General features: G+C 35.5%; 4 protein-coding genes across 5 annotated transcripts; 2 read left to right on the top strand and 2 right to left on the bottom strand.

Annotated features, from left to right (window-relative positions):
• Nucleotides 1–165: 165 nt before the first annotated feature.
• On the bottom strand, nucleotides 166–1,081 carry LOC126382167 (28S ribosomal protein S14, mitochondrial). Its single transcript, XM_050031949.1, has 3 exons — nucleotides 908–1,081; nucleotides 610–833; nucleotides 166–336 (listed from the first exon to the last, which is right to left on the bottom strand). Exons 1-3 carry the CDS (start codon nucleotides 971–973, stop codon nucleotides 234–236), a joined length of 393 nt encoding a protein of 130 aa, XP_049887906.1. The 5' UTR covers nucleotides 974–1,081; the 3' UTR covers nucleotides 166–233.
• A 261-nt stretch (nucleotides 1,082–1,342) lies between these two features.
• Nucleotides 1,343–5,529, top strand: LOC126382061 (Fanconi anemia group D2 protein). The gene has a single exon (XM_050031753.1). It carries the CDS (start codon nucleotides 1,446–1,448, stop codon nucleotides 5,499–5,501), a length of 4,056 nt encoding a protein of 1,351 aa, XP_049887710.1. The 5' UTR covers nucleotides 1,343–1,445; the 3' UTR covers nucleotides 5,502–5,529.
• Nucleotides 5,530–6,262: 733 nt separating this feature from the next.
• On the bottom strand, nucleotides 6,263–8,501 carry LOC126382157 (60S ribosomal protein L10a). The gene is made up of 5 exons (XM_050031933.1): nucleotides 8,390–8,501; nucleotides 8,034–8,189; nucleotides 7,476–7,631; nucleotides 7,037–7,202; nucleotides 6,263–6,462 (listed from the first exon to the last, which is right to left on the bottom strand). The coding sequence occupies exons 1-5, from the start codon at nucleotides 8,392–8,394 to the stop codon at nucleotides 6,292–6,294; spliced, it is 654 nt and encodes a 217-aa protein (XP_049887890.1). The 5' UTR covers nucleotides 8,395–8,501; the 3' UTR covers nucleotides 6,263–6,291.
• A 2,015-nt stretch (nucleotides 8,502–10,516) lies between these two features.
• Nucleotides 10,517–13,317, top strand: LOC126382158 (polyisoprenoid diphosphate/phosphate phosphohydrolase PLPP6). Of its 2 annotated transcripts, none has more exons than XM_050031936.1 (4): nucleotides 10,517–10,614; nucleotides 11,288–11,434; nucleotides 12,560–12,659; nucleotides 12,793–13,317. In XM_050031936.1, the coding sequence occupies exons 2-4, from the start codon at nucleotides 11,324–11,326 to the stop codon at nucleotides 13,185–13,187; spliced, it is 606 nt and encodes a 201-aa protein (XP_049887893.1). In that variant the 5' UTR covers nucleotides 10,517–10,614; nucleotides 11,288–11,323; the 3' UTR covers nucleotides 13,188–13,317. The 2 variants fall into 2 exon arrangements, with proteins under 2 accessions (XP_049887893.1, XP_049887891.1); XM_050031934.1 differs by having other exon boundaries at nucleotides 10,523–10,769.

Raw genomic sequence — 13,317 nt, 5'->3', positions numbered from 1 at the left:
AACATATTCACTGTGTAACTGAAAATTAGATACCAACCCCTCACATGCAATGTTATTTAATGTGCCCCACATATGGGACATGCACATGAGTTTCAAATTTATTGCCTCATATATTTTGTGGTTCATACATAACAAATGTGTTAATGTTAAAAAAAGACAAGTAAATAGGTAACTACAAATAATTTATTATAAATTAATCCTACAAGTGTGGTATTTAGATATACAATAAAACTCTAGCCCCACATGGCTCTTTGTACTCCAGATAACTTGTTGTAGTCTGCCAAATGTCTCCACACTATACGACTCATCCTCCATTCTTTTACAATACCACGGGGTCTGAAATGAAAAATACAACAGTTATATTATTTCTAAGAAACAGGCCTACTTATAACCAGAAATAGGTTACAGACTATATTATAAGCACAAAATTTTGTTTAATGCTAGTAATAATCCGATCCCAACTACTACCACTCTTCCTATTATTGTACTGGTAGCTTTCTAGGCTGAGTAGATTAATATCTTCAGGGTAAAGGGGTGAGGTATGATTTTAATTCAAAAGGTACTGAATTCTTGAACAGAACAACCTATTACAGAAAAGCAAAGTATTACCTTGATGTAATAACGCATCTGTTATTGATTCTCAAAGGAATAGCATTCATTTCGAACTTGTTTATGTCTTTATCTGCCATCTCTCTGATTTCTACGGGCAGGATATCATTCTTCCTCATTGCATTTATTCTAGATCTCTCTAGGAAGTGCTCTGACGCCATACGGCGACGTTTCACATCACGAACCATCATCCAGTTAGCCCATTTGTTCCTTACTTGTTGAAACTAGAAAATAACAGTGATAATTATTTCATAAATCACGTAGTTTGAGTTTTGTATGGCTTCAAATTGTAACTCACTCCGAAACCTGGAACAGCTTGAGAGGTCCAGACGAATTTGCTGAGGTTGGTTATATTTAAGTTCATGTTGTGTAAATGTATTCACCGATATTTATGTATTCAGCTTTTAACTTGCTTAAATAACATAACCAAAAAACTTGGCTGACTGACAGACAGCATAGTGATGGGTAGACAGCTCTGTATGACTGACTCTGACAGTATTTATATAATCGATAATATGATAATCGATCAATCCCTAAATAACCAGGACACATTCTTGAAGAAAAATCTTAGATTCTACTCACGCACTCTATACCCCCTTTTTAAGGCATTTGTTGACCAAACTATCATGCAAATAAATAAAGCATTAAGATAAGATTTACATACAAACAAGATCTTTGAAACCAGGCCAAATCTAACAAAAAAAAAAAACAAAATGTCAGACTGACACGACAAAAAAGTGTTTTGAATGGAAATGGGCGGTTTTTAATTTTATTAATTTCTGCTGGTATAACTTATAACTTTACAAGTTTAATCAAAAAGCAATCTGTGTAGTGCCATGAGTGCCAAGAGATCCACATCACAGCGGGCCAGTGGTGATACAGGAAGCCAGAACAAGAAGCTGAAAACTGGAGTACCAAACAACTATTTGTACAAGACTTTACAAGAAAGCGGTTTCACTCTGAAGCATCCTCCAAATAAGTGTATAGCTAATCAGGAAACTATTCATGTTGTGCGTAACATTAAAAAGAACTTGCAGAAACATTTCGAATATCCGAGAAATGTAGCAGAACTTTATTCAGATTTTGAAAAAGAATGCCAAAGTTTAGACATTTTCAAACATTACCTGTTTCCAAACATCATAAGGATTACAGAAGATTCACCCGACGAACATGCTATCAGCGATAGCGTAATAAAAATACTCCTGAGTATTCCAATTTTACAAAATAAACTGATAGATTACATTTTCGAAAAAGCTATTGACTTGGCAGCAGAGTCTAAATGCGCTCCATGGATTCAAATGATTTTAAAATGCTTATCATCATTGGACAATGTAGTTGATACAGAGAAAATATCAGCACACTTGATCAATTTGTTAGATGTTTCATCAGAAAAGATTGTTCGTTTGGAAATCATTATTGCAATTCCAGACATTGTGGGAGATCAGGAACATAACAATATTGCTGCTGAAATGAGCAGAATACTGAGTGAGGATCATGACCTTGTGCCAGCCATATTAGACTGTCTGTCTTACTTGTGCCTGTCTGATGAACAATATGCTGAGTTACAAAAGAAAACTTTAAATATTCTCATGACATTGTCCAAATGCAACTACTTTGCAAACTTTGTAAAATTCTTACTTATGCCAGGACGTATGAGTGATAATGCTTATTACGAAGCAGTTTTAGGTTTGAGGAATGCTTTGGGCTGGCCCACATCTATAGCAAAAAGTCAAGATATTGCTTCAAGTCAAGTCCTCACAGCTGCTGCAATGCGCAATTCAATGATATCATCTAAAATTACTGCAAATGCTTGGCTGAAACTAATAACCTCTTGCAAAGAAAGTACTGACCACAAGCCAATAGATTTCATTATTCTCCTCATTCTGTATTCTACATCAGATGAGAAACAGAAACAAGTGGAAAACATAATTAGAAAACAAATAAAGTCCGAGGCTCTAAAAGAAAATTTACTGAATGACACATTCGAAAAATTCAAACCAATATTGAAAGATTATTTAAAGACCTTGATAGACCTGACAAATTCCCTGTTGAAGGCAAAAGATCCTTTGATAGAGTCCTTTGCTTCACATATCTATATGCAGATGTTATCACACCTAGATGATTGCAGCCAGACTATTGTTGCAGAGTTACTACAATTAGGCTTAGATTGTAAACAATGCATCATGCAGATCCTGCTAATATTAAATAATGTTGCAACTAAAGATATGTCTTTATTGAAACCACAAAGTCTTCAAATGTTAACTCTATTGGACAGAATGGATGATATGTCTCTTGCTGAAATCAGAGCAGTGATGGATCTTGTATGCGGTCTTGCTTATAGTTACGAAAATTCGGTCATAAGGGATGACATTCACATGATTATAAGAAAAGAATTGAGCAGTTCAAGTCCTGCCATTAAAATACAGGGAATACTTGCTGGAATCCATGCTGTGAAATATCTTGCTGCTACCAATGCTGACGAGGACCAAACAGTTGAATTTCCGGATGATGTAAGTTACAGTTCTGTTACCCATTTGTCAGAAGGTGACCTTCGTGAAGCAGCACAAGTCATAGAACTAATTAGTCGTAGTACAAGACAGTTTCCTGATATGATTGCATTCTTTTATGATGAACTCTCTAATGTCATTCAGATAGCACACCACATCAACAAACATTTTATGTCTTGGTTAACTGATGCTGTGACTAATGATTTGCAGCAGAATTTTATTGTAGATACCTTAGAAGCTGAGAGAGTGGGTGAATTAAAATTAATAATGCAATATTGTCTCAACGCAGAAAGTGAAATGGAAGAAGTTATAGCTATAAATGTAGGTGGACTGTCTCTGAAAACACAGGAAGAAGTTGTAGTGGGTATTTTATCTCCATTGTTTCAACTTGTACAAACATTGCACTCAAGGCAACATGATGGGAATTTAGCAAGTATTGATGCTTTACTGGGTTGTGCTATTGTTATGCCTAAATTTGATATAGATCTTGTTGAGGATATGGAGAGTACAACAGTACGCAGTATTTTAGATTGTCTCGTCCATTGCGTAAATTGGTTTCGAGAATTACTAAATGCTTTTGCGACACAAACTGATGAAGCTCTTAAAATGAAAGTAATGAACAGAGTTCTTCAAATAGAAGAAATTGAAACATACATAGGACAAATTTTAATGACAAGCAAAATACAGTATAAACCTCCTGTTTGTACATTTGACATCAATAAATATAGAGGAGAAAGTATAGAAAAGAAGCCCATTAAAGCTCAAACTACAAAACAAAAGTCACAAAAGAAGGCACCTCAAGACGATACTTTATTACCTGAAACTGCCAAATCTCAGGCAACACAAAATCAAAACACAGTGAAAAACAAACTTGAATCAATGCACAATATTCCCCTGAGACCTCTGAGCTTAAAATTGCTTCATCTTTTGAAGATGGATCTAATAGCTGACAACGATTCAGAAGCGCATTTGAATATCAAAACATTGAAATTTCTGTTAAAATGCATCAATTGCAATTTAGAAAAAATCTTGATATCAAAAATAAAAAGAAAAACATTTCTCACAAAACAAGAAAGTTGTGATGTTTATGATTCTAAGAAAGCTGAAGAATGTGCGAAAGCTGTATACGATGTACTACCTAAAATGGTGGAACATTTGAAGTTTGTAACGACTTTTATAGAAAGTCATACCAATGAAAACACACAAAACGAAAGTGGTTTCATGTATTCAACTGAAATGATTGAATACCTCACATGTTTGGAGTATCTCTATAACATGTTCACTATTTATTTCAAATGGATTGGATTCAAAAACCATAATAGTGCCTTATTAAAATCATCTCTAAGGACTATAGCAAGTAGTAGCGATGGCAGTGTTATTGCCTTGAAGGATCTTTTATTAAATGTTGCTAAATTCCTTCAGAAGCATGAAACGTACTGTTTGCAACTAACTACGGCTGTGTCATTAATAGAGTTTTTAAAAGCTATCCAAGAGTTTTCGAATACGACCATTATACTTAAAATATTGCGAGATATGGCCCAAAATTTTCTGTCTCAACAGTGGAAAACTCCAGATGGATTACCAGAGAAAGGACTATTTTTCAATCAAAGCGTAGACAGATTTGCCGGAATTTACTTCATTAACAATGAAATTATAGCTCTCAAGAATCTAACTTTACAGTTGACAAACGATATTAAAGTACTCAAAGGCAAAAACGATACCCTAACATCATTTAAATGTATTAACAAAGGGAATTTCCCGATTTTATATCGTAATTTGGGAACGGCGCTTCACGACGCAACTAAATATCGTTTAGAGAAAGGATTAACTAATCCTGAACATTTAAGTTTATGGAAAGATGTAGCGTCTTCATTGAAATACATGTCCGAAATTGCCAAAACATTGGAAACAAGAAACAATTTAACAGCGTTTTTCAAAAAATCTTTACCAGTACTAAAGCTATTTTTATCGCAAGGTATACCCATACTTGAATTAGAGTTCAAAAGTGAAACTGAAGAAGTGTTAGAAATATTGAAAATATTGCAACAGTCAACAAGATTTTTACAATCACTGTGCTGCCATTCACGGTTGAAGAAAGACACTGCTCTGATGAGTAAGGTACCTTACATGAGGCAATTGCTAGAAACTTTGATTTATAAAGTAAAGGCTATACTCGCTGCCAATCACTGCTCTGAAGCATTTTGGATGGGAAATCTTAAAAATAAAGATATTCATGGAGAAGTAATTGCTACCCAGCAAAGTGTAAGTGAAGAGTCTGTCGAAGTTTCAGAAGATGGTGATGAACAGTTACCAGATGATGATGAAGATAGTGATTCTGAAATTGAACTTAATTCAGATCTGAGAGGCTTTAGTGTTATCCACTGATAGATAAGTGAATAAAAATGTTTTTTCATTTTCTCGTTTTTTTTTCTAATGGGTATAATAATAAATAAAATTCGACCAAGGATCTTATTTCACAAGTGCAGACAAACTAAGAATTCAATAGGTTTAGAAAATAAAAGCAAAAGACAACACTGCCAGCCACCGCCAATACTGGTTCCGTGAAGCGTGGTTCATCTTTCACATACCTTATTCTTCTGGCACTGCCACCGTCCCGGTTTGGATCTATGATGGATCTGGAGAATGGATCTACTGAGATTGAAGGCTATTTTCGACACCTTTGATCTGTGTGTTAAGGATCGTGAATGTAAATATATAATATTGAGGAGCTCGGTGGCGCAGCGGTAAACGCGCTCGGTCTGCGATTGTTGAAGTTAAGCAACTTTCGCAAAGGCCGGTCATAGGATGGGTGACCACAAAAAAAAGTTTTCGTCTCGAGCTCCTCCGTGCTTCGAAAGGCAAGCTGAATTAGCAGTCGCTAATAACCACCAATCCGCACTGGGCCCGCGTGGTGTTTTAAGGCCCGATCTCCCTATCCAATCCATAGGGAAGGCCCGTGCCCCAGCAGTGGGGACGTTAATGGGCTGGTGATGATGTAAACATTCTACTTAGCCTCATTGCTGCTGTGGATATGTTTGTATAAATTTATCATTGATGTATGTTACTATAGATTTATCAAGCAGGACGTAATGTACTGCACGGTTATTTCATCAGACTCCTTTAGTGCGAATAAATAAAAGAGGATATAACAGAAGTCCAATTTATTTAAGTCAGCTTAGTACAATCTCTGGGGTGGTCCCATTGTGGACTTCATATGAAGTGACCTCACATTCTGCCAGTGCTTCTTCAGCAGGGAGACCAAGAAGTTGATTGAGAGATGCACATTTTGTGCAAGCTCATCAGGTGTCATGTCCACATGGCCGACCGCCACGGATAAGCACAGGACCTGAAATGATATTGGATTATAAGTATGCATAAGCAGTTTGAAGTGTTAGTTATAATGGGTGATCCCATAGAGCAACACTGAAAAGGAGTGGTCATATGCAGGCCCTCTGTCAGTGTATGCCCATTTTGTGCAATCACTAGATTGTATCCCAGTGATTAATCTTGTCACCAAGCTATAGTGGGTTATCTTAACATTAAATGATACCAATATACATGTCAAAGAGAAATTATACTATAGCCATGACATAAATAATAAATTATTTTGTTAATTTAATTTAGTATAATTTTGTATTGAGAAATTATGTTATGGCTACCCCCCTCCCATCCACTGGAGGCCCTTGTTGCTCGGTTATCCCCATATAGATTCATTTCCTATTCTGTAAATCAATATACCTAATTATGATTTTGATAAAATAAAGAAACTCTAAATTTGATTTATGTAAAGATTAAACTACCTCTTATGCTTACATTGACATTGAATTCCATAATGAAAGCATATTTTTAGATTTTGGTACTAAACTAACATGCAAGAAAGTCCCAATAAGTAATAAAATATACAATGTAATAAATATTACCTTCTTCATCTGGAACTTGATGGTGGCCTTGACCTCATCGATCTTCTGCGTCATGGACTCCTGGTGGGAGAGAAGACCGGGGAACTTGCCAGCCTTGTTCAAACCAGGACCCAGCAGACGAGGGATCTGTTTGATCAGCGACTCCGACGCGAGGAAAGCATCATATCTGGAAACATAGGCAATATGTTATACAGCTGTTATATTTCGCTTCAGTGGTCAATAAAATACATTTGTAATATTGTATAATCCCAAAAATCTTAAGATTCATTTTCACCAATCTTTAACTGAAAAAGATTTGGGAGCCCATGATTGATATCTCGAAATCAACTGACATCATATTCATTTATGTATTACATATCAAAGCAAGATGTTTTCCAATTATTATCTGTACACTATAACTAATATATTTATGGAAGTGTATAATTATATTTCTACTCACTTCTTAGCTAGTTTCTTGACAAGCTTCTTGTTCTTATTCAGTTTCTTGAGGGCCTCTGCGTCCATGCATGGAACGGACAAGCTCTTGGCCTCATCACAATGCTGCTGGTCACCAAGAATGCACACCTGCATCTTTGGCCGGGGGATGTACTTTAGCCTGTAATTAACAATGAATCCATTAAAAAACAACCTATATAGGTTTGGTTTAATATGTTATTAAATAGATTATGATCAGTAAAAGGTTTGTCATCAATGGAAACAGATAATACATGCTTTAAATGCATCATGTAACTCGTGTTATTAATTAGTACAGAATGAGGCATATCTTACCAAGTAGCCTCAAGACCATCGTAAGTCAGTGAGCAAGCTCACCTACCCGTTATTTAAAGACTCTGGGTGGAGTCCCGTCAGTTTCCACCGACTCCCTGTCCAGATTCATTCCGGTGGAACTTTCAAAGCAATATTTTAACCATGTTGCCCATATTTAATGAAAATACTAATGTGCGCAACATTAGAGCTTTACATGTTCCACAAAAATGCTCTTTTCAGGTAAACGTACTTGACGGTGCCCGAGAAACGCTTGTCCTTCTGAGGGTCATAGTTCTTCAGACCAATTTGGATTTCTACAGTCTCCAAAAAGTTGCGTTTTTTGTCCTTCGACGACTGGAGGACAGCATTAACACACTCATAGAGCGTATCACGTGATACTTTAGACCTGAAAAGTTTTGAAACATTAATGTGACAGAATTGAGGTTAGAAATAGGCAACTGTAATAATAAAATAGGCCCGAGATATGGAAACTACATCCAAATAAAATATTACGGAAAATATATACATGAAGGAATATTTTAGCGTTTCTTACATTTTAATTGCAATATTAAGAAGTAAATTTGAAGATTTTAATAGATTACTTACGACATTTTCACCGAGTTAACCTCCTCTCACTTGAACGTCACATAAAAGAAGGAGGAATAGTGAAGCGCCTAACTAACCTAGAGTTCAACTAGAGTTTCTCATTGGGAAGTACTTTATAATCGATCGATTATAAAAGTAGTATGCGAAGTCCGATACATAAATGTTTAATTAATATAAGAGTGAACAGATGTACAAATAATAACAAAAACAATATTTTCAGGCATTTTATCTTAAAAATATTAGTAAATAACATTGTATAACAAGTATAAGTTTTAAAATAACGAAGCATATTTATTGTTCATTTTTACAATATCGAGAATTTTACTATTTGGAGATACAGGTTGAGGATATCTTGGATAGGTACGATACCAAGTTTTGTTTGCTAAGGCCGGATCGCATTCCCACCATCCAAGCTAGAATAAAATAGTAAAACTTAAATAATTACGATTGATGAAGTATCTAGGTAATTTGTTTATAAAGGGTCTGTTCCCAGGGAACAGAGCAAAGCGGGGCGGAGCAAAAACGTATGGATCCACGCTTTTTCAATCGCTGTAGCTGGTTGATTCCTAATTATTACATGTTTTTTTTTCTACTCCGCTCCGTTTTAGAGGGAACTATACGCTTACCTCTACGGATGTTGCTGGTGGAATACGATACATATCTGCTGGTCCTACAGGCTTTATAACGCCTTTGCGTTTCATCCTGTTAAATCTTTGAAAAGATCCATATGCAAAACCATTGCCTCGACCTACGTAACAATCAATGTACCTAATAACAGTTACGTCAGGCCGTCCACTCTGAAAAAACATGTTAAGTCCTTAATTTTCAATTAATTTTAGTACAATTATATTTAACTATTACATATATTTTATAATGGTAAATGAGTACGCAAGTAATTACCTCTACCTATTTTAGGATATCAGACTTACACTTTTAGGACAGGTTGAGTTTTCTACGACTCTTTTCATCAAAGGCATAACTTCTTCTTTATTCATGGGTTCTTTGTAATTATCTTTTAGTACGTCAACGAAGTAGTTTACTGGACCATACATGGTAATTCCAAAGAAATCCATGATGAATAGTTATTTTAATAAATAACTGAAAAATAATCTGTATACATAAAATATATATACAAGAAAATAAAATTCCTTTCCTTCTAAAAAGCACTTTTTTATATATGAGATAATTATAACATAGTATATTTGGAAATATTTGTCGGAGATGATTAAAATAATACGTAAATGTAAATCATGTATGATTATGACAAATGTCATATGACATAATTTATTAAAGTTTCACCTTGGATTTACTAAAGTAGATTGAGTTTTGAAGTAACCAGCATCATTCGGTATTTTTAATTTAGGATAAAAGTATACAACAAGTGGACCAACCCTAATATATAATGCTGTCAAAATATTCTAATCGAGGAATTTTCGGCCAGATGCCTTGATTAATGGATTATTGGAAGATTTTGTAGGATATTTGTATAGGGTTTAGAGATTTTATAGTTTGTAAAAATGTGTTCTTTTTTCTATAGTCCTAGAAACATATAAGAATTAGGAATTAACCAGCTACAGCGATTGAAAAAGCGTGGATTCAACTGAAGAAAACGTGAGACGAGCAAAGGAGACGAGGCTGTATGAGCAATGTTCCTTTTCTAGAAGAATAAACAGAAGTAAAAAAAACAAAAAATAATCATTGAAGTGCAAGGAAGGATTGGCTTTTCGGCGGGAAACGGGAACGGGACAGTTGCTTTCTTCATTGAGTAATCTAAATAATTAATACGAAGTGGTGTTTTGTGGTTAATGATCGCATTAAGTTAGTCGGAAGACATTCGCGAGTGTTATTATATTGGAGTATTCAATAAACAAAGTGTATCTGCCTATTTTTGCTTCGTGCTGGGAAGCCGCTTCATAACTCAAAAGTTTATGCGGACTTTTGAGTTAATTCGTTTGGGGTTCGGAGTAGGAGTCTACTCCGAGGGTGGGGGCTTAGGTTTCATCATCATCACCTTTCATCATTTCATTAATCATCAAGAAAAAAAATACATCAGACATGGCTGTATGGGCATAGTTCCCTTTGCCTTACCCTTCGGGGAAAACCAAAACAAAAAAAAAAAAAAAAAAAGCAAGGAAGGATTTTCAGAAAAAATTAAACAAAAGTGCATTTAAGTTCATTTAACCCAAGAAAGTGCTTGAAAAGTGCTAAGAAATCGTTTCGACGCTGTAACTATTTTGTTATTTATTAGCCTGCGTAGTGTGTTCAGTCATTCAAGTTCCTTTACCATCTTGTTAGTCATTTCGTTAGTCATTTTGGCTCCTTATTTGTTCAGCTGTTATTTTATCTAGAAGCTTATTACTAATTTTTCATCATGGATATGGTGAGCACTTTAATTTGCTTTTGTACATATTGCATTTAAATTTTCAATATAGTTTTTAATCATTATTTCTTTACTGTAAATATTCACTGTTGTTGCATGTGTTATATAGTTATATAGTGTTATCTAAGTAAACATACATAAGTAGTACAACATACCGCTATAAGTCAATAGAGGGCTCAGACTAAATACACAATTATCCCTTCCTTTATCATTTGGAGGGGGTTTAGACCCAAACACAGGCTATGTTATTTTCTTTTAATTTATATTGAGAAAGACTTACAGCTACAAATAATGTATAATTAAGTTTCCTTTAGTTAATATATTTAGCCTTTATGTTCTCCATAAAAATATGTCTTTCCAACAACCTGGTTTGGATAGAAGACAAACCAAACCCTAGGTTTGCAACTTTACAAGTCACATGAAGCCTCCTAGTTGGTTTAATAGCTGACTTGCATCATTGACTGACTTGTGGTAAGAATAATAAATAAGTGTTTTGAAAAATCTTCCTTTTATTTCAGTTTGGAGCTGTGGAAAATAAACGCCAGGTTGCTCCAATGTTGCAGAAAATACTACGATATGACATCCAGATCACCAAACAGTTTGTGGATGGGGCTCTTAAAACCACCGCATTGAGGTCTCTACGCAACCATGCTAAGCTCTTAGAGGTAAAAAATGAATATTTGTATTTTAATTTTTGAGATAAATTATATCACAGTGCTTTTACTTCTTGTTTTCTGATATGAATTAGATATTATGTAATGGAGGAAAATCGTTTCATGCGGAAAGCCACGGGAGCTCCGTGGTTCCTTCGCAATGAAAATCTGCACATTGACCTAGGTCTGCCAACCATTGCCCAATGGCTCAAATTAGCTTCCAAACGTTTTTTCGATTCTGCTCCGCACCACCCGAATCCCCTGGTAGTTGCGGCTTCCGATTACATCCCGCTTAGGGACGGTACTGAAAAGTATCGGCGTCCGAAGGACGTAATATACGATCCCGACGACCCGATTACCCTAGCCATAGAGGCAGCCAATCAGCTCGCGACACCAAACACTTCAGGACCCCGATACCGACCCCGCCGGCGTGGTCGACGATTTCCCTCATTCAGCGCTTATCGCTATCGACCCACTAGGGTCGATTAATTCTTTCAAATATTTTTCCTCTCAGACGACGCCCTGAGCCGAGGTTCGCGCCCAACTGGGCACCCTCAGGCCTGTTGTCTTAAACGTTGTACCGGGTGAGAGCCTTCAGCGCTCCCCATTTGTCCGGCCAAGTAGTTAATGCCATCTGCGGCAAATCTACAATAAGTCACGTCAAAAAAAAAAAAAACAAAAAAAAAAAAAAAAAAAAAAAAAAAAAAAGTAATGGAGGAAAATGAGGATTCTATCTAATAAACTTCAAAACTCAATTACCAAGATTACCACTTCAAACTATGTATTATTTACACTGATAAAATAGGATGATATTGTTTAGTTAGCTCTTGTGTATAGATAATAAAACTTATCTTTCAGTATCTACATAGGCATTTCAAAACATGTTTACTAATTTGAGTTATATATTTTTTTGCAAATGCAAATACAAATGCATCCCAACTGTCATTACTCAGGAGATTATTATGTTTAATTAAACTGACATTAAATGTTATTTTATTATTGAATATTAGCTTAATGCATGACTTCGTCTGCATGAAATGTAGCTAGCATGTGCCAATTAAAGGGGAAAGAGTATTAACAGACAATTACTTTCACAGCATTGGTTTTACATAGTTATCTAATGGGTGTATTTTGCAGGTGTCATGTCATGGGATTGTTTGGCTGGCCAGTTGGCTCAGTTTCATATGGCTGTTTAACAACAAAAACCTGTACCAGTTGCAAGTCAACATGCTTATTGGTGAGACGACATTTTGCTAAAATGTACAAGATTAAATTAAATTAATATTCATTATTTTTAGTATCTTCCAAATTCATATTATAAGAAAAATGATAATTTCCAATTATTATCAGTTTCTCGTTTTGTATTTCAGCTCTTCTACTGGACATAGTTGTGGTTGCTGTTTTGAAGGCGTTTGTACGCAGACGACGGCCCGTTCCTATGAACAAGCTGAGTGCTGTCGGCCCAGACAAGTACTCCTTCCCTTCGGGCCACGCCAGTAGGGCCATGCTCGTCGCATTTATTCTGATATACTTGGACCCTGTCTCCATCATCTTCTATCCACCCCTTTTAGCTTGGGTCACCTCGGTTGCGATCTCAAGGGTTTTGTTAGAAAGGCACTACATTCTCGATGTTCTAGCCGGTCTTGGTCTTGGAATTGTAGAAGGCCTATTCATGTATCTCATTTGGTTTTCTCAGAGTACATCAGCTAGTATCCTATCCTCACTATCTGATGAGAAGCTGGATGGTGGAGAATATCATGTGTAAATGTAGATTTTTGTTGATGTGTACAAATATATTAACTCTTGTGATGAATAGATCAACAGTGAATTAACAAAAATAAAGATTTATAACGAAAGTTTAAATAGTGAGATTTACAAATTTGAAATATTATTAA

This window comes from Pectinophora gossypiella, chromosome 3, assembly GCF_024362695.1.
Source record: "Pectinophora gossypiella chromosome 3, ilPecGoss1.1, whole genome shotgun sequence".
NCBI lineage: Eukaryota > Metazoa > Arthropoda > Insecta > Lepidoptera > Gelechiidae > Pectinophora > Pectinophora gossypiella.
This window is presented reverse-complemented; position numbering and strand designations above follow the sequence as displayed.